We start from the raw sequence: 20,509 nt of genomic DNA, 5'->3' as shown, positions 1-20,509 counted from the left end.
TCTATGGAAGATGAAGGAGAGTGAAATGAGGGCAGTTTTAGGCAAGGAAACAACATGCTGAAGACAAGTGAAGGAAACAGAGGTGACTGAAGAGAGCGAGGGACAGAAAAAAGACTGATTATTATGAGGGAGGAAAATTGATCTTGGAATAGAAGATATCAGACAAAGCTTAAAATAGGCTGAAGCAAAGATTTCAGAATAAGCTCTTATTTATTATTTGATTACAGTTGTTCCAAGGCCATCTACTGAGATTTCTAAGCTCCCTATAAACGAATAGTGAGCTGTAGTCCTGGCCCTGAAGAGCTTATAGTTTAAATAGAGAGACAATCAAAGGAGGAGGGAATGGGTTACACAAGAATGGGGGGTGAGGTAAGGGTCCTGTAAACCTTTCAGCTCAGCTGTGCTAGTAAGGAGTGGGAAGCCTTACCTCCAGGGCAATTTCTCCATTTTTGCCTCGGTGAGGTATTTCATAGGCCTCAATTTGCTGCTTTGTGAGTCGGGCTAATCTTTCTGCCAGCTCTCTCCAGCCTTTGCCAAGCTTGACAGCTGAAGTCAAAAGGACAGTGTCCTGGGTGAGGCGCGCAACTAACCCTTGGCAATCCAGCTTCAGAAGTGCCTGCAATAACAATTTTTAGAATCAAGCAGCTTGGTCAGTATTTAAAATTAAATAATGATTGTTTGTTCCTGTAACTGTGCTGCAGACATTTTCAAACATGAAGGAAAGCTAAACTGTTTTAGTTCTTTGTAAATAAGTAACTGCATGGTACAAAAAGGGATTGCCAATAATTTTTATAAGAAAGTTGCCCATAAACTCAAGAAAAAAATTAAATTGGCATCCCATTGCTTCAGCATTTCAGTGTCAGTTGAATTCTGCCAAGTTTGAGGCTCCTGAAGGTAAAATAGACTATTCCAACATAAATATTTGGGACCTAACATTTAGCTTCATGAACCTTAAAATGAAATCAGAGCATGGCTATAATAAGGTGTGGTCCTTGTTCTGCTTCTTTTCCAGAAAACTGCTGATTACATTGGCCGCAGCAGTTGAATTTAATCCCTTTTCATACTTGATAATTTGATGACTATGATCCAAACTTGCAACACAAAAATGGAAAACAAAATGTGTTATTTGAAATAAAGTGAATTAAAATGACTCCAGTAGAAAAGTCCTAAAATGTTATATTTCTGCTCTCATATTGTCTTGGCTTAGAGCAGGGTAGAAAGCTTTTTATTTTTTTTTTTTTAATGCAGAAAAGTTTCTATGGAAAGTGTCGACCATCCAGGGAAATTCCAGAACCCAAAATATTGCAGACAAATATGTAAGGTTTTGGTTTTCAGATGTCCAGGATTTTTTACAAAATACCAACATTTTTTTTGAAGAAAACAGATACTTTCCAGAAAACTTTGTTTAGCTGAAACCCCAATTTTCTGTTTAAAACTCTTTAGATGGGAAATTTTCAAAGGGGGTACAGTTTGCGGGGTGGAATGAAACCCCTGATTTGGTCTGCCAGACCTTTTATGGGCAGGAGTGGTTTGCCATAAATAGGAATAGTGTTCATTGCCAGTTACAAATTTCATTCAGAATGATACAGCTCTGGTTCTAAAGTCCTGACTCAGGCAAAACTCCAACTAAAAGCCATGGAAATTTTGGCTAACTATGGATTTCAGGACTGACAATTTGATTACAAAATAAACCAATGTTAGTATTTTTGCTTTTCTTTTTTCTCTCTCTTTAAAGTTCCTGCCTCTATAAATAACTTTGGATGTTGCTTGTTGCAGTTGAAGGGCGTAGGCAAAGGAAATCTCACAAATTCCATAGAAAGGACTACATCCTGAATCCTAAACCAAGGTACAAATTTACACGCTTTCTCTGAGGGACTTGGGCATGGAATCCCTCTTTTTCCTCAAAGAGCAGTGACATAGCAGGCCTAAAACTGTCACCTCACTTTCAGGCTACAGTAGAGTCCAGCCCTCGTTCACCAGGCTTTTCAGGACTGCTAATCATCCTAGTAACAGAAAAAACTTAGTATACTGCTGCCTGTCCTGCTCACCTTGCCTATTGAATGCTCCTATGATTTGCTGTTCAGACAGCTACAGCAGACTATTGGTCCATAGGGAGCCAACAGTTGAAAACCTCTCTGCCTCAGTCTCTGCTCAGACTTCTTTCTTCCCCACAAGACAGAACTAACAGTGTTATGACAGTTTTGTGCCCATTTTGCCAGCTGGGAGTCATAAGTTTTGTCCAAAGTTCCCAGCTCCATCACACTAGATATAGAAGATTCTAATAAGGCTGCCTCCACATTACGAGATAAATTTGCATTTAAGGCAGTTAACTCAATATTAGCATGTGACTGTCTTCACTGTAAATACCATCAGCTTGATTTTGGGAGCACTAATATCGACATTACAATGTCGCAGTTACCTGACGAGTATAGCATCAAGCTTGAATTCAGAACTTCGATTAAAGGCCAGTGTGAAAGCACCACATTTTAAAATCAAATTTACTAGCCTCCACAAGTGTCCTCTATGTATCCTACAAAGCCATGTGCTGCACCTGGCTCTCAGCTCCCTGCTGCTATCGGGAGACAAGAATTTGACCAGGGCTGTTGCGCTGACAGTTTCCTGGGTCCTGCAGCTTTGTTGGAGCTGGGAAATTGACCAGGGCTGCTGTGCTGTCAGTTTCTCAGGTCAGGCAGCTTGGGGAAGCCAGGACATTTACCAGAGCTGCTACAGTGTCAGTTTCCCAGATCCTGCAGCTTGTGGGAGATGGGAAATTGACCAAGGCTGCTGCTCTCTCAGTTTCCTGGGTCCCCCAAGCTGTGGAGATGCAGGAAACAAACAGCTGCACCTGTCTCCGAGCTCAGAATGTGGGGCTGAGGGAACTCTGGGATAGGTTCCCACAATGCACTGCTGCAGTAGTCAGTGTTTGGTGATTTCAGTGTGGAAGCAGTATGTTGAATTTGCTGGGCACCTGTGGAAAGTGAAGGTACTCAAAATTGAAATAAAAAATGGCTTTATAAAATCAATTTGAATAAATTTGAATTTATCTTGTAGTGTAGACGTAGCCTAAGTGGTGCAATGCGGGTGCATATCCAGAGTAACAATAGTGACATTAGTACTGTGGGAAGCAGAGTCTGGCCACAGTATGCCTAATCAGCATACTTTTTGGCTAGATGGATAAATCTAACATAGTGCTCAAAATACAAAAGCAATTTTTATATATGCTCCATTGAGCAGAATTTTACTATGTCAGGGGTCTGCAATCAGAACAGTGAGAACAGCCATTTTTTCTCAAATTCAGTTACAAAATCAATACTTCACGAGCCACAATTCATGTGAATACAAGACAGTCCTAAATAAATAACATCAAACCGTACTTTTTGTATCTCCTGTAGCAGTGAGAAAGTTTAAGTTTCCTGGACTGGAAGACAAATGAGGACAAGGAAGTTGCTACCGCTGGGAATAGGCTCTTAAGCAGTAAGAAGCAATGTTCTCATCAACACTCCACCTTCCAGCATTCCCAGGCTCTAGCCCCCTCAGCCCCCCAAATCCGCCCCTCATCTCCACTCTTTACCTGACTCAGCCCCCAAATCCACCCCCATCCCCAAGCTTTATCCCCCCTTCCTACAAACCCTCCCCCTCATCCCCAGGCTTCACCTCCCTTAGCCTGAAACCCACCACCCCCACCAATCTTAACCCTTTTCAGACCAAAATCTGCCTCCTTATCCTCAGGATGAACCCCTCTCAGCCCCCAAACCACCCACCTCCAGCCCCAAGCTTAACCCCTGTCAGCCCCAAACTGGCCCCTGGGACTAACCCATCTGTGGTGCTGGCTGGGGAGCCTACACCAGGTGGCCACATGCTCCCAGCGGAAGGAAGGCTGGCAGAGGGGTTCCTCTGGCGGGGTGAACCAAGCCACACCCACCAGAGGGGTATGGCTGTTTGGATAGTGGGGCTTCCCTCCTCGGGGACACAGCTCCACTGCAGGGGAGGGAATGGCCATGTGCCAAACTGCCTCTTCCCCACCCACAGAAGGCCTCGGCCCCAAAGCCCTTCTCTGAATCGGGCCCTGCACTGGGGCCCAGCATGGAGCTACCATGGCTGGGGAGCAGAGGCTGTGATGGTTCCATACGCAACAGCTGTGCAGCTTGGAGCGACAAGTAGCACGGTGAGTGAGCAGCTCTCTGTGGCTGCCTGCCTCGCCACCACTGAAATAACGTACCTAAATGTAATTGGTTTAATGGCCAGATCCCTCCTGCCACCCTGCCGGCTGTTAAGCAAATTAAATTTTGTGACATTATTTCAGTGGTAGCAGGTCAGAGAGCCACAAGAGGAGTCAGTGGCGGCAGCGTCTGGAGCTGCAAAAGACTCCTTCAAGAGCTGCATGTGGCTCCAGAGCTGCAGGTTGCCAACTCCTGGACTATGTTGAAGAATTGGGATTCATCCAGTTTTAAACATTAAAAAGACCTGCTCCTAAGTGGTGTGGGTGATACTGTATCTATAACTACAGGTTCAACCTCTCTAGTATGGCATCCTCAGAAGCTGACTTGTGCTCAGTGAGAAAATTTGCCACACCACAGAAGGTCAGTATCATCTAGTGGCGTTGTCAACACTTCCACTGCTTACTGGGCTCTTAGAAGACATTCAGGGGTAAATTAGAGCTAAATAACAGCACAGAACACTGAGCCAGAACTGGTGGATGTAAACAAACTTTGTGGGACCGTGGGAAACTTGACCACAACAATGGCTAAGCCCATGTTAAGTGGTCCTCTGGCTAACCAAAATCATGCCAGATTATGGATGTTCCCTGATAAGAGAGTGCCAGACTAGAAAGATTCAACCTACCTACATAGCTCTTCTCAAGTCAGCAAGCCAAATTTGCATTTCCGAGCTGGAACTCATGTACCGTTCATGGACAGGATATCTCATTAGTCCTCTGATGCTTTATCCCATCACCTGCATACATTCCCTGTCTTATACCGAGATTTTCACACAGCTCTGTCTCCATTCAATAGGTTGCTTAATATGCCCTTTAATTCTCCTTGAATATAGAGAAACATAAATGAACCCAATTCATTTTTAGATCCCCTCCTGGAATGTTAAGAACTTCATTTAGTTTGCAAGTGGCACTGCTGCCGTTGCCTCTGGGCGGTGTCTTTGTCTGAGGTCCTGTGGAATGCTGACTTCTCAAAGGCAATGGATTAGCTATGCCATGTAGCACTATGAATATGTCTGTAATACAAGAATGGATAAGGTATGTCTATGCTGCAGTTAAAGACTCCTGGATGGCCCATGTCAGCTGACTCAGGCTTTCGAGGTTTGTGCTATGGAGCTGTTAAATTACAAGACAGACGTTTGAGCTTGGTCTGGAGCCCAGCCTCTGGGACCCCACAAGGGGGAAAATGTTAGTTGTGAAGCCACTGGTGTGAATTCCTTAGAGAGCCATTATTTTAACAAGTATAGAACTTAGCTCTCTGCCATTCTGTCTGCAGATCACATTACAGGTGCTATGTTAGCTAAGGTGACCAGCCATCCTGATATTATAGGGACAGTTCCGGTATATGGGGCTTCTTCTTAAATAGGTGCCTATTACCCACTCCAATTTTTCACATTTGCTATCTCCAGAATCACACAGATCTACAGATACCTGCTTTATAGCCACAAGTATCCACATCTGCAGGCTTGGATATCTACAGCTTATTTTCAAGTACATAGATGTGAAACTGGATGCAAATTTTGTACCTAGATCCTTGCAAATTTGCATATATCACCATTGTATCCATGGGTATCCACATCTGTGGATGTCAGTGTGGATACCTGGTTCATTTTTTGCAAATTTAGTTGTGGATGTGGATATAAATTGTGTATCTGTGCAGGGTTCTAGCTATCTGGTTACCCTTGTTATCCCTCAACTCCACATTTTGTTGATTTAACTAAAGCTTTGTATATGTGCACATTTTCAGATGCAGATTGTATGAGGATTATAGGTTTTAAAACTCAACTATTCATCTGCAAAGTTGAAGTACAGCAGTTCTTGAAGGAAAATATCACTGAATCCAGTAAGCCTTTCTCCAGCGATTTGCAAGTCTTCCTCATGAAAATCTGTGCTTCTAAAAGTAAGTGTAATGACTTGATTACCTTTCTTTGACCAGCAACTATATGGATTATCAGTGTTCCAGATATGGGTAGCTTTAGACCAAAAAATCAAATCCTCAATAAATATACCATGTGTTCATTGCCTTAAGACTGTAAAAGGATTCTAAACAGCTCGTTTTTGATAGGTTTAGATTTGCAGAGACAGGGGTTTTCACTTCCACATTTTTAGTTGTAATCCAGACCTGACTGATAGCTTTAAAAGTTCCTAATAAAGCAGGGTTTGTAAAACACTATTTTTGTGATAGAACCTGAAGTTTTATGAGGTTTTTTTTTCCATGAAAAATAATGTTTTTTGTCATCCCAGCTGCAAAGCAAGAATCCTCTAATTTTCACAAATATGACAATATATGGGCTGGATCAAGCAAGATATTTTTCTATGTTTTTATTAAATATTGTCTTAATTTATGTCAAGTATCTGCTCAGGTTGTTTAAACTTGGGTGTTTACAATTTTCCATTACTGTAGTCATATTCTCAAAGACTCACAATACAGTGCTAGGCTGTGTCTAGACTAGCCTCCAACTTCAAAAGGGGCATGGTAATTTGGGTGTTGGGAGATTACTAATGAAGTGCTGTGGTGTATATGCTGCACTTCATTAAGCTAAATCTCCCCGGCAGCAACTTCAAAGTGTGAAACTTCTAAGTGTCAGCTTGTGCGTAGCTGCGGGTCAGCTACTGGTACTTCGAAGTGCCCATGGTCCTTCAAAGTCCCTTTATTCCTCAAAATTACAATGCCCCCTTCAAAGTTGGAGGCTAGTCTAGACACAGCTCTAAGGTATTATATTTCATTACTTAAAATCACTATACAGAAACAGTACTATCCATAACAAAACAAATGAATCTACTTGAACAGTACTTACAACAATGAGCTCGTAAAGAAACTGCCTTCTGTGTCTGTTAGCATGGCAATCTTCCTTTAATTTCTTCACTACGTGTGCCACTCTTTCTGATTCTTTATCTGCTGGTACCTCACTGAACTCATCCAGTGACATATGTGAATACCCTAGCACATCAGCCAAAGCTTTCCAGTTGTAAACTCTCTCTGCTGCTGTGGATAGGACTAAGGAATAAATATATGTCAATTTCTTAAACGGCAGTGCAATTTGTTCCAGAAGATTCCGGGTTGGCAGCACACAATCAGTGATATCCATAGTTTGTTCTTTTAAAATCACTTTGACATTTTTACAGTGCACAAGACCAATCTTTCTTCGAAGAACTCCCACGTACCATTCCTTCACTTTAGTTTGTCCAATGGCTTTCACTTTGTCTTCACCAAGAAAAGCTATGGTATCCCCTTTAAAATACTCTAATAAATAGTCAATTTTATTTTGACGTAACACAGTTTTCAAGGCCACTCCATAGCTGGTGATATTTAAAGTCTTATCCTGAAACTTGGGGTATGTAACTGTTGGCATCAATATGAAAGGAGCTGATTTGATCTCTTTGCGTTTCTGTAAGCGGTTTGGCTTAGTAGTCACACCAGTAAGCTTTGGAGCTGGATCAGGAGTTGTAATATGGAACTGAGTCACTAAATTTTTGTTTGGGATTTTAATCTGAACTAGGAAAGTGAACAAACGCATTTCCCTAGTTCCCAGTACAGAAAATGGAAACTGGCATTGGACAACTTCACCTGCTTTCAGTTGCCCTTCTGTAATTTCTTTGCTTTGATCTGCCAACTTAATTGTAAAATCAGGATCACAGGATATCAAAGAAACACTTAGATCTTGTGGTTTATCCAGGGAAAATGTATGCTTTCCCCACAGCTTAAACACTACTGGGGGCATGCTCTTTCCACCCTTTTTAAGGTCACAAATTATGAGTTTTTCTGGAATGTAGTTATGACCAAAGGCTGTAAGAACAACAGTGAAAGAAGGATGAATATGTTTTGGACCATAAATTCCAATTGACAGAGTTCTGTGAATGTATTCCCAAACAGATGTAGCCAGAGACTGAATTGGGTTCACCTGTACTGCAACCACTGCATACATCACATGGCTTAGGTCTGTCAACTTCACTTGTATGGTATCTTTGTAAATGTAGCAGTTGTGTAGCTTTTCAAAAGGACCATCTTTGTTGAGACTATACAAACATATGATTTCAGTCATAACTTGACTGAAAGGATCCTTCTTCACTTCAGCTGCAATTTTCATCTCTAGTAAAATGGCTGCCATTGTGTTGAGGTTGCTTAAAGTAAGTTCTATAAATGGGCTCACAGTACTTGAAAGATCATGATTAAGTGATGGAGGAGGGTTTAGAATAGCCTTCAAACCAACCTCCTGGAATTCCCCAGGTGATACATGACCTTCAGGGATGTGAACAGTGATATCTGAGTCAGGTAGCTGAACTGAACCGCCTTCATGATTCAGTTTGCAAACAACATGAGTGTCTGTTGGTTGTGTTTGTGCCCATCCTGGACTGTGACTCATGACATCCAAATCTAGACAAGACCGGGCCAGCTGTCGATGACTCAACCAAGCCATCTTGTAAGCTTCGCGGTCATTTTGAAGCCATTCCATATCTTCATCTAAAACCTGGCCAGAGGATGCTGTGTTGTTAGTAACAAACCTTTTGACATCTACAATGTCCAGAAGGTCAAAAACACTCTTAGATCTCCCAGATTTCCTTGTTGAAGACTTTATTAAAAGATGATCAATATCCAGCTCGTCACCCGATGAAGCAAAAGAATCCCTGTTGCTTGACTCTCTGGAGAACAGACAGGGGTCTTCTTTTAAGATGGAAATGTGTTGATTGTTCTTGTCACTGTTACTTAACTGAGCTACATCATATACAAATGGGTTGGATGCTGACAGTTCTTTCCAGAAAGGATTAGTCTTGGAAAGAGTATGAGCATGTTGTTTGAACACCTCAGGCCAGTCAATGATTGAATCCCTTTTATTCTCTTTGTCATCTGTTTGAAAAAAAAAAAAGAGGTAATTATTCCTATCCATTTCCAAACCCTAGTTATTGAATAAAATGCAGTAAACCTTTTGATGTAGTTACAGTACACTAGGGCTACATTTATCCCAAGTTAACAATTGTATTGCTTGTGTGTAATTTAGGGTCAGTTTATGTCTTTGGATTGCTTTCAAGGTTTTAAACGATAACCAACAGACTAAATATCAGAGGGGTAGCTGTGTTAGTCTGCATCCACAAAAGCAACGAGGAGTCCCGTGGCACCTTATAGACGAAGCGATTTATTGGAGTATAAGTTTTTGTTGGCAAAGACCCACTTCAGCAGATGCATGGAGTGGGAATTCCAGAGGCAGGTATAAATATACAGGCACGTGAATAAAAGTGAGTTACCAGTCAAGAGAAAGGCTAGAGTTAACAAGGTCAGCTCAGTCAGAAAGGATGTGGCCCACTCCCAGCAACTGATGTGGAGGTGTGAATAACAAGAGAGGAGAAACTGTGTTTGTAGTTAGCCAGCCATTCCCAGTGTTAGTTCAATCCTAAATTGATGGTGCAATTTGCAAATGAATTGTAGCTCTACAGTTTCTCTTTGAAGTCTGTTGTGTCCATATATTCTTTTATGTAGGGACTGTCCAGTCTGGCTAATATATATGGGACAGCCTAGAGATAAAAACCATGAAACCTGAACCGTCTCTATGTAATAGAATAAATCGACAAATCAGATATCAACAATGATAACATACAAAAGCCTGTAAGAGAACACGTCAGTCTCCCTGGACACTCAGTAAGAAATTTAAAAGTAGCCATCCAGCAACAAAAAAAACTTCAAAAACAGACTCCAAAGAGAAAGTGCAGAGCTACAATTCATTTGCAAATTTGACACCATCAATCAAGGATTGAACAAAGACTAGGAATTGCTGGCCAACTACAAACACAGTTTCTGCTATCTTGGTGTTCACACCTCCGCATGAGCTGGTGGGAGTGGGCCACATCCTCCCTGACTGAATTGACCTTGTTAACTCTAGCTTTCCTCTTAATTGGTAACTCATTTCTTTTCATGTGCCTGTATATTTAAGAGCTGCCTCTAGAGTTTCCACTCCGTGCATCTGACAAAGTAGGTCTTTGCCCACAAAAGATTATGCTCCAATAAATCTGTTAGTCTATAAAATGCCACAGGACAACAGAATAAAGAAGTAATACTAACAAAAATGGACTCATAAATTAGTCCTTATAATAAGATATTGCAAGGTGTGGAGCATCTTCAACACTCTGTTGAGCACCTGCAGTTCTCTAGTAATAATGAAAGTTGAGGATGCTGCTGCACTCCATCAGGATCAGACCCTTAGGCCAGGTCTACACGAGACCTGGAAGTTATTCCTAAATACATATGTAACACCAATAGACCCGGGGTGCCAGGCCCCGAGGATAGAATCTGCAAGCATAGGGTCTAAAGCCCTGCACTCTACCACGTGAGCTAAAGGCCAGCTGGCTCTCAGCCAAGGCTGTAGAGCAGAGACTTCACTCATCCCAGATGAGGTTTCAGTGCCTCTGGGTACTACACACAGTTCCACCTATGACATTTGTGTAGCTGGAATCAATATATCTAGAATCGATTTATCTGGCCATCCTCACAGAAGAGAGGTCAACAAGAGAAACTCCCATTATCCTCCCTCACTCCTCACAATAATGAGGAAAACGGGTTGACTGTCAAGCCCTGATAGTTCAATTTTGTGAGCCAAAACTTAGTGTGCAAAATCAAATCCCAGAAGATTGACCCTGACTGGGTCAATCTCCCAGTAAGAGCAAACATAGCCTTAGACTGTGTTCTAATGAATATCATCCACTAGGAAAGGCAAATGGCATCTTTTGCCTAGTGGCTTGCTGTGTGCAGTAATGCAGCAGCTGATGCTTACTCTTTGGAAATGACTATTCATCATCGAAAAGATCGGACAACATTCAGAATTCCCTTTCTTCCTAGTGCAGACCTCTCAGAAATGCTCTTATTGATTTCATTTGGTTTCAACCTGAGAAGAATTTGTTGATGTTTTCACTGTAACAATTCATAATTCTCGTTAGAAGAGATTCAGCTACTCATTTCAAATTTGGAATCAACAAAAGAGTAAATTTTTCATTTGATTATCTGTAGAGTAAATAGGAGTACAAAGCAGAAAAACTTTGTTCCCTTTATAGACAACAGTTAAATACCCTGTTAGACTGAAATAGCAAAATGAATACATGTGCTTGCTAATAGTATATGGTGATTAAATACTCCATTGCATGAGATGCTAATTGCCCCCTGCAAGGAACTGGTTCATTGCTTTCAACTCCCATTAGCTTATAAATAACAGCAGTGAAAAGTTTTCTTCCTCCTTCCCCATGCACAGTCTGTCAGTAAAGCTCCTTTATCGTTCTTTAAACACCACTGAAAGCAGCAGCTCAGCCTGGTTTTATTTATCCCTTTCAGCACACTCATGCTTCCCCCTTAATATTGTCCCTTCCTATAGGTTATTTTTCTAACCCTAAGGTTACTGTAATTATTACAAGTTGAGCAGTCATTATGCCAGCTTCACTTTACACCAATAAGGGAGATGAGCGTGGTTGGGTCATGTGGAGCTGATTGCAGCTTCTTGAATCTAAGGATGAGCTCTGGTCCCAGCAGTACTTACAACTGCTTCTGGAAAAATATCAAACTGACCTCACTGCTGTAAGATCCTTAATTGATCTTATTTTCCCTTTCTCTCTCCCCCAGCATGACTGCTTTGTGGATGGCAGACGTGGATCTGGTACAATAATACCCAGAAGACTTCTCCTATACCAAGGGAATATTCTGCTCAGCATTTCTAACTAGATTATTTTGTTCTCTGAGTAATGCAAAGGAATACCAAACAGAAGCTGTCTTGCTGTATTTAAGGCAACACACTTATAAGCAGAGTAGTTCTTGCTTGGCTATTGATGCCAATGAAAGATTTGCCTGAGTAAGACTTCAGGGGTGTTGGCCCTTCGTAGTGAATATTAACAGACCTGGCAATTCGCAGCTTGTTGAAGGTTTTCTGTCCTCCAAGTCAATCACAGTTCCTTCGGATCTACTCCGTGCTATCTCTCTAGTGTGAGAGGTAGCTGTTCTGCTAGCAGACATTTTTTTCCTCCTAGGGAACAGTAGGGCATGTTAGTGAGTGTACAGCTGGAGAAAAGGGAAGCTACTGAAGAATATTTGAGCACCAGTCCTGCAATGTGACATGTGAGCAGATGCTGAGGTTTCCTCTTGGGTGCTGGGGTCTCCCTATCTGCATCACATGGCAGGACTGGAGCCCCATTTAAGTAAATCAAAGTAAAAACAGAACAGTAAGGGCCAGTAAAGCATTTATGGCCTATAGCTCATGTGTGTCCTTTGATGAATTGGGGCTGATTGGGGCCGCACACACACATAACGCCAACAACTTCAGTGTACTGTATCTCTCAAAAAATATTTTGGAAAATAACTCTTTTATTCCTTGCATGACCATGCCAATCCCTGTCTGGAGATAGGACTGAATATAAAGATATTAAACATGAAAATTCACATCTGTCCATTCCCCTGCCAGCTTCAGATAACCAGCTTCCTCCCCTGTGTGCTCAGCTCTCCTCCCAGTCAACATAAATATAAATCAGGAGCAAACCCCTGTCACTGGATAGCTGGACCCTGTAATGAAGCAGGTGTTCTCGGCCTGGCTAATTAAGAGGCAGACAGCAGCTGGCATTATAAAGGATGAGGGAGACGCTGAGAGAAGGGATACCCATTGAGTCAGAACTACCTGAGTCAGTCAGGAGAAAGAACAGGTGAGCATGCCTGGTTGGATCAGGAAAAGAGCAGAAGAGAGCTGCCTGGGAGTGAGAGATCAGCAGGGGAGGACTGCCATTGACCAGGAAACTGCAGGAGGGGAAAGACAGAAAAGCAGGAAGAAGATTCACTGACAGAGGTCCCCAACCCAAGGGGACCAGGGCTGAAGGCTAAAGAGAAACAGAGGGAGTTTCCTGCTGAGGTCTCTGACCTGGAGAGTGGAAGCAGAGTCAGAGAGGGTTGTGAAGGTAGGGAAGCAGTGGAGAGGCCTACCAGCCGATGTCCCCTTGCTGGAGAGCTGGAGACAGCGAGCTGGACAGATATAATGGACCCAGGGGAGTGAGAGACACTGTCTCAGCAAAGAGGCTATAGGTATGTATGTGTGGGAAGTAGGGTTTCCCTGCTGGGAAAAGTTGGAGTGCACTCCAGTGGGAAGGCCTAGGGTGGCTCTCCTAACAGAAACACAGCAGAGGACAGTTCAATTGCCAGGTGTGGCAGAAAACACCACAGTTGGCACATGGGCCTCTCAAGGGGACTAGACAGCTAGGGGTTTTAAGGACACAGTGCACAGCAGGTGCTACATGGACTATGTTTGGAGACGTGTGTTTTGGAATATTAGAGTTTTGGAATAGTAGGAGAGGTATTACCAAGGCAGGAGAGCCTGGCATAGAATAACTGGGCACTCAGAAAGAGGGAATCTGGGGTATCACATTTGTTGCACCACAGCCTGTGACAGGAAGGTACTCCAGGAGGGGCTGCTCTGACACACCAGTTATAATCAATGGACAGATATTGACCTAATGTCAATACAAGATTCAGACACCTCCTTTTCTTTACACTGCTTGTGATAATTTCTGCTTCTTCTCTGATGCCATCGGAGTGCTCAGAACTAGGAATCTGCCATGGCAGGAAAAGGTAACCAGATATATTTTACCCAGAAGAATGAGGTGAGCAAGGTATGGAATTCTACTGTCTGGGGACTCAGTCCCCTGCTGCATTGTCTGTCTACATGGGCATACTGTGGTTTTGAGGGGCAGGTGGCAAAAGGAGCATGAAATACGTGCAGTGCTCAAGGATTAGAGAGGAGATTGGTAAGATTTAGTGTTTCCTGGGTGCTGAGTGTTGCAGGGTAAACTGAGATATCTCACTATATATTTAAAAGGAACAGTAAGTAAATGTAGTCCTGCCAGTATTTACCATGAGATGTGGGAGCTAGAAATGTAAAGGAGACTCTTAGCTTTCTGCACATAAGTGTAAGTTCTACCTCTTTTCCTTCTGGAGACATTACTGAAGAGGTGAGCAGAGTGCTACAGCTGAAAAAAGTAGAAGGTGGACTCCACAGCAGCAGTAGGAGGCTGTCTCTAGGCGGAGTAGATGGGGGGAAAATAACAATCCACCCCTTCCCCACATACACACAGAGAGATACACCACATACACTACAGGCTAGTTTAACTTAGAAAGTCTGTCTCTCCAAGGATGACTTTGCTAACCATCCCCAAGTCCTCAGGCTGGTTCTGTGTGTAGTCAAATGATGATGATAATGATGGTGGTGAACTTGAGTCGGTTAAGTTTAAGATAGTGACAAGAATCGCCCTCCGGGCCCATGTGAAAATACTAAAGTCAGCTCTGCCTCAGGGGCTGATGGACTGTAGGTTCCCCCATGCAGCAACAAGAATGACAGCTCAGCGTCACTACCCTACATCTACATAGCCAAGATGTGCTGTGTCAGCTTTCTGCTGTGGCTATGAAAATGAGGGAGCCTTGCATGTCTGGGTGTTTAGCTATGAGACTGGAAGTAAACTGTTCATTTAAAGTGATGCTAGTGGAGCTATTGGCACTGCCTTAATTCAGTTTCCACTTCATGATGCAACATACTATGGTAAAATACAGATTGCTTCACCATGAGCTCAGAGCATTATTTTTGTGTTTTGACGAGAAGCTACCAAGAGCTGTAGGTGACAGCCTGTTCTCACGCTGACAGCTGCAGAGGCAATGAAGAACTGCTCATGTTGAGGTTTGCCTGACATCTGAACATCTACATCACAGTCAATGAGCTGGACAGACTTTCAGGTTCCTCTGCTTTATCTGAAATCAAAACTAAAGACGTATTTGGGGCCTGACTTTCCTCCATTTTCCTGTGTCGTTCGCTGATGTAGCTCCATTGAGTTCAAGGGATCAATTCCTGATTTACACTGTCATGTGTGATAAGAACCAGGCTCTTGATCTATAAAGGGTCTGCTGGAGTTAGATTTGTATATCTGTCAGGTCCATTATATCTATTTGAAATTAGGGAATTGGCTGCATTAAGCAAGTATCATCTGAAAATAACTTTATGACCTGACTGCATTTGATAAGAAGATTCGCTCATTTGCATTCCACTTCTGAAAGTGGACTGCAGAATAGAAGTAACCTAAGTTTTCAGAAGGAATGGAGGTGGAAAAAAATTAAATTAGTCTGAGGTGTGCCAACATCTCTGCTTTAAATTTTGGGCCTACCAAAAGTAGTAAGTCTCTCAAATCATCAGCGCTATGAACAAGTGCTTTGTAATGCTGGAGTCTTAGTTTTCCCAAGTTATGAAGCATGTATTCTTAGTCCGGAGAGGTTGTTGACATACTGGACCTTAAAGTCACAATTCTAAATGCCCTCATGATTTTCTTTCAAATTTTCCCTCTCTTCTCTACCTGAATCCCAACATGAGTTTAGTGTCTTCTATATGAAGAATTGCTCATACCAGAAATCTTAACAGTTGAGCTTGGAATCCCAGTTTTCAGAAGGTATAAAATGTTCATCTCCAACTTCAGCAGGTCATGAGAGCTTCTATTAAAATCTTTCCAGAATTGAAGTGCAAACTAAAATCCATCTTCTAATCTGAAAGCTGTGATTTCGAGGTCTGATATACCATGACTAGCCAACGCTAGAAACACTTTGATGACGCTGTAGACTCTAACTTCTGGAACCTTTTTATTGTCCCATGTGCATTAATTTTTGGGGCAATATCTGTGCCCCAAAATGTTGTAACAACATCAAAATATATAATTTTGTTACCTCCAGGGATTATTCACACAAGAGCCAGATTGTCATTATTTTACTTATGCCAGTGAGTTACTATCCATGAGCACGTCCTGAATAAGGGCTTCACTATCTCGTCCAAAATAAGCAGCACAGAAAAAACTATGAGCAACAACAGATAAGTGCAGAGTCTTAGAAAATTTGCATATTTATGCATCTTTTTACATACGCAAATATAAATTAATCTAAAAGTATCTGATATATCATACAGGAATAAAAGTCGATATGAAGCATTTTAGCCTCTTCTGTGAATTAGTCAGATCTGAGTTGATAGATGTGCCAAAGTCCAAATACAAGCTTATGAGCCAAATAAATGAAGAGCGACACACTGTATCTCAAATCAGACAGATGCTCAGTGGCTAATTGCTATAAATTCTATACTGCCTAGAACAAAACGCCTGGGGAGATGATGAGAAAGTGTCCCTTTGCACAGTGGAAATATGTTGACAGCATGGATATGACAATAGCATCAAACAGTCAGTTTTAATGCTAATGGAAATGGAAAATGGAACAAACCATTCCCAAACCTTTTGGGATGACCTTAAAATATCCACGGCCGTGTCTACACTAGCCAAAAACTTCGAAATGGCCATGCAAATGGCCATTTCAAAGTTTACTAATGAAGCGCTGAAATACATATTCAGTGCCTCATTAGCATGTGGGTGGCTGCAGCACTTCAAAATTGATGCTGCTCGCCGCCGCGTGGCTCATCCAGACGGGGCTCCTTTTCGAAAGGACCCCACCTACTTCGAAGTCCCCTTATTCCTATGAGCAGATGGGAATAAGGGGACTTGGAAGTAGCCAGGGTCCTTTCGAAAAGGAGCCCCGTCTGGACAAGCTGCGCAGCTGCAAGCCACGTCAATTTTGAAGTGCCGTGGCTGCCAGCATGCTAATGAGGTGCTGAATATGTATTTCAGCGCTTCATTAGTAAACTTTGAAATGGCAATTTGCATGGCCATTTCAAAGTTTTTGCTAGTGTAGACACGGCCCTAGACTAGTATGAAGAGTGTAAAAACAAACACTCAGAAGGACAAATACTATTTTTAAGAGTAAGAGCTCTACCAAAGTCTCTATAAAGAGATCACTAAGAACTGCTGGAGATAGTCCTGGGATTTAAGTTAAGTTCAGCAACTGTGGTGAGGAAAGACAGAGATAACACTGCAGGAATGAATGCTGGGGCAGGGAATCAGAGAAGAGGGAAACATGCCAGAAAGGAGGAGAAGGAAAAGGAGAGGATGGACTTAACCTGGAATAGAACACGTATAGCAAACAATGAGAGCTTCAGGATTTCAGTTCTCTGTAGATACCAGGTGAAACACTTGATGATTACCTGGTCTGTTCATTCCCTAGGGGGCATTGGCCACTATCAGAAGACAGAATACTGAACTAGATGGGCCTTTGGTCTGAGCCAGTATGGTCATTCTTATGTTAATCACTGTGCACATATGTACGATTTCAATGTACTAACTCTTTCAGCATTTAACTAAGTCACAGTGGAAATAACATCCCAGACAAACAGCAAACAAAACTGTTCAACGAGAGAGATGAAGACTATGTCATCTACTTTCTCGGCCTCATGCCCAGGACAAAATTTCATCTTTTGGCATTAGGAAGAGGTTGCCACTTTTCCTTTCTTCCCCTTTTTGATCAGAGAAAGACATGGCTCATTTCCCCATCCCATCAATCCTACCTAGCACTTACAACCACTGCTCCCTACCTCAATAGTTCCCACTATCTCCAACAGTTAAGGAGAAGCACATGAGTTTGATGTTCCTACATTAACTGTTTCACTGCTAAATAGTTGAAGCTGGGATTTAATTCTGCAGCTTTCTGATGATAAGGTATTGCCTCAGTGGGAATAGCTGGACAAGTCACACTTCTGTCAGAGCTGGTGTTTTAAGCATTCTCCAAACACTAGCTAAGACCACTGCACCGGTCCCACTGCTTGGCAGTTAGAAGAATGTATTTCGCAGGGGTTAGAGACTTAATTATGCTAAATGAAAGCTTAGATTCTGGAACAAAGCTATGCAGCAGCCCCAAAATGTGCAGTTAGTTGTAAATATTGCTATTTATTTACAATAATAAATAGACAAAACCCATAGAGGGAGTCAGAATTAAATGGAGGAGCCCTTTCCTGTTACTTGTTTAGTCCACTAGACCATTCTGGTTCTCACAACTAAACTGTACCATGAGTTCACAATAGAAGTCCAGCAAAGAGGCTAGTTCATCTGCAAGTAGCCAGTGAATAGGGAGCCTGAGGCAGCCCTACTGCCATCAGCTCATCTTGGACAATATCACCCTTCCCTTCTGTGAATTGATCTGCACTCTTCTCAGAAATAGATTCGTGCTGGTGCCAAAGGCTAGCCCTGGCTGGCTCTCAGTTGGCCCCTATAAATAAACTGTGGTCTTAAGAGAAAAAAATAGTGACACATTATCAACACTAGGGACTAACATCCTCAAGGGTGTCTTTGCAAAGAAGAGCCCTAGAGCCTTCTTTTTAACTGAAAATTGAGATCATCTTTTATATTTATAAATCTCCAAAATCAAGAGGGAAGCTATGATGATGGCCTTCCTGTCTTCCACAGGCTGGATTTTGGCCGAAGCAACTATGCAATTCTTTAATACTCACCCATTCCCCTGGTGTCATTTACAAGCCCCTAAAGGGTAAGAGGATAACATTTTCCAAACAAAGACAAACTTGGGTTGAACAGTAAGCTAGTCCCTCACAGGGAATTAACATTTATGCACTCCCCTGAACTGCATGCTCATAAACGTAATGACCTTTGTAATCAACTGCTAACATCAGGCAAAAAAAAAATTGACTCTTTCAACATTAAATTATCCCTGCCAGCCCAGTGCTGTATGAATAGCAACCATCTTACAGAATTACACAGACCCCGTGCCATTTCCAGGAAGGCACAGGTAGAGGTGAAGACGATCATGCAGCATTCACCAACATAGACAGGGCCCAGCCTCATTCACTCACTGCCCATTTCAGGCAACTCTCAACTTAGAACACTAAAGATAACGTAACTTTGTGCACTTTTCAAGCTGCGCTGATGGGGGGTTTAGCCCTGGCTTTACTACGAAGGCCACTAGAAGGCAAAGATGAACTGTTACATAACTCCAGCTATGTGAATAGCACATCTGGGATCAGTGGAACTTAGTTTGACTGACCATGGTATCCCCACTGTGGGGGCACTAACGAGAAAAGCTCTCCCATTGACTTCCCTTACTCCTTGCAGATTACCAGGGTAATGGGAGAATGATCAGTGCTTAGTTTAGTATGTTTCTACTAGAACCACTAAATCGACCCTGGGAGATCGATCTCCTGAGTGCTGATCTAACAGTAAGTGTGGACAAGCGCTATTAAAGTTGGCTGCATTGCAAATTGTTGCAGCATGTCTTGCTCCTTTACAGCTACCATGGCTAAGGTTGGGCTTAAAGCGCAAAAGTTTTCACAATGGGACATAACCTTGGGCTTCCCAGCCTGACAGATACCAGATATGCCACTAAACTAATATGTCAACTGTCAAGTAGAGAGATGGTACACTGGTGTTGGAAAATATCACAGCTATGCACCTGACACACATAGGCATATAAATGCAGTATAAATTCTACAGCAAATCTACTCCTACTGTCATGCCTCATGTTTAGGGATGTGATAGGTCTCAACCATGCATTTTCACCTGATTATGCACTGGTGGCATCTCGGCCTCGCTAAAGGCACAGGAGAGGCAGTCAGGGCAGTTGGCATGAGTGGGCTGCTCTTCAAGTGTGGCAGCTCAGGTGAGAACAGCAGGTCTTGCATGTAAGAGTCTGTGAATTCTCTGTGTCCCAAGGGCTTCTGTGCCAGATGAGGAAAATTTCGTAGGCAGAAAGGGGACCAGTGAACTCTGGGGATGTGTAATGCCCTGTATTTCAGTCTGATATTCGTCTTCTGCTTCAATGCAGCTAAGTCAGTGCCTGTGACACGAGAATTAGACCTGGTTGTTCTGATGCCGTCTCAACCAAGTTCCCAAGGGGCTGTCACTGAAAAAACAAGCTATAGTGGATCCACCCACTTGTGAGTGCCCCTCTGTGGCAAAGAAGTGCTATGTAAGGTCTTTGCCTGTTCATCTGGCACGTCCTTGCTCCCAGGGTCACTTCCACGGATGCTATTTTACCTGCTTGTCTTCAGGGTTCTAAGGCTGGGATCTGACTACCCCTGACCACGGTGCTGTCAGGTCTTGTATTAGGCTTGTGGCCAGTCTTCAGCCACCGGACCTGGGTCTTATCCAGGTCTAAGTTCAGCTCAAACTCAGAGCTGTCTGTAGAGCTGATGGTCTCCCAGTCAATATATGTACCAGCCTGGGTCAAGCACCTATAAGGAATTGTCAGACCCCAGCCCAGCAGCTTCTTTCATACCAACCTGCTGGATCCTGCTTGGCTGCCACAAAGACAACCTTTCTATCCTGCCTGGAGGACCTCTTTTCTGCTCCTCTTGCTGGGATGGGGTGTGGCAAGGCCTCTGGACTTCTGTAGGGTATTGGGGCTTAGTCCACCACATCATACCAGCCAAG

At 42.8% G+C, this 20,509-nt stretch overlaps 1 protein-coding gene across 1 annotated transcript in view; it reads right to left on the bottom strand.

Annotated features, from left to right (window-relative positions):
• Nucleotides 1-20,509, bottom strand: part of MACC1 (MET transcriptional regulator MACC1) — a 49,620-nt gene that overhangs the window by 12,046 nt on the left and 17,065 nt on the right. Inside the window, exons 2-4 of the mRNA XM_074986189.1 lie at nucleotides 12,083-12,207; nucleotides 7,012-9,059; nucleotides 428-616 (exon numbers count right to left, since the gene is read on the bottom strand). Of these exons, the coding sequence (XP_074842290.1) occupies nucleotides 428-616; nucleotides 7,012-9,059; nucleotides 12,083-12,197 (2,352 nt within the window). The 5' untranslated portion in view covers nucleotides 12,198-12,207. The remainder of the gene's footprint in view (nucleotides 1-427; nucleotides 617-7,011; nucleotides 9,060-12,082; nucleotides 12,208-20,509) is intronic.

Source organism: Carettochelys insculpta, chromosome 2 (assembly GCF_033958435.1).
Source record: "Carettochelys insculpta isolate YL-2023 chromosome 2, ASM3395843v1, whole genome shotgun sequence".
NCBI lineage: Eukaryota > Metazoa > Chordata > Testudines > Carettochelyidae > Carettochelys > Carettochelys insculpta.
The sequence above is the reverse complement of the archived record's forward strand: the minus strand, read 5'-3'. Positions and strand labels throughout refer to the sequence as shown.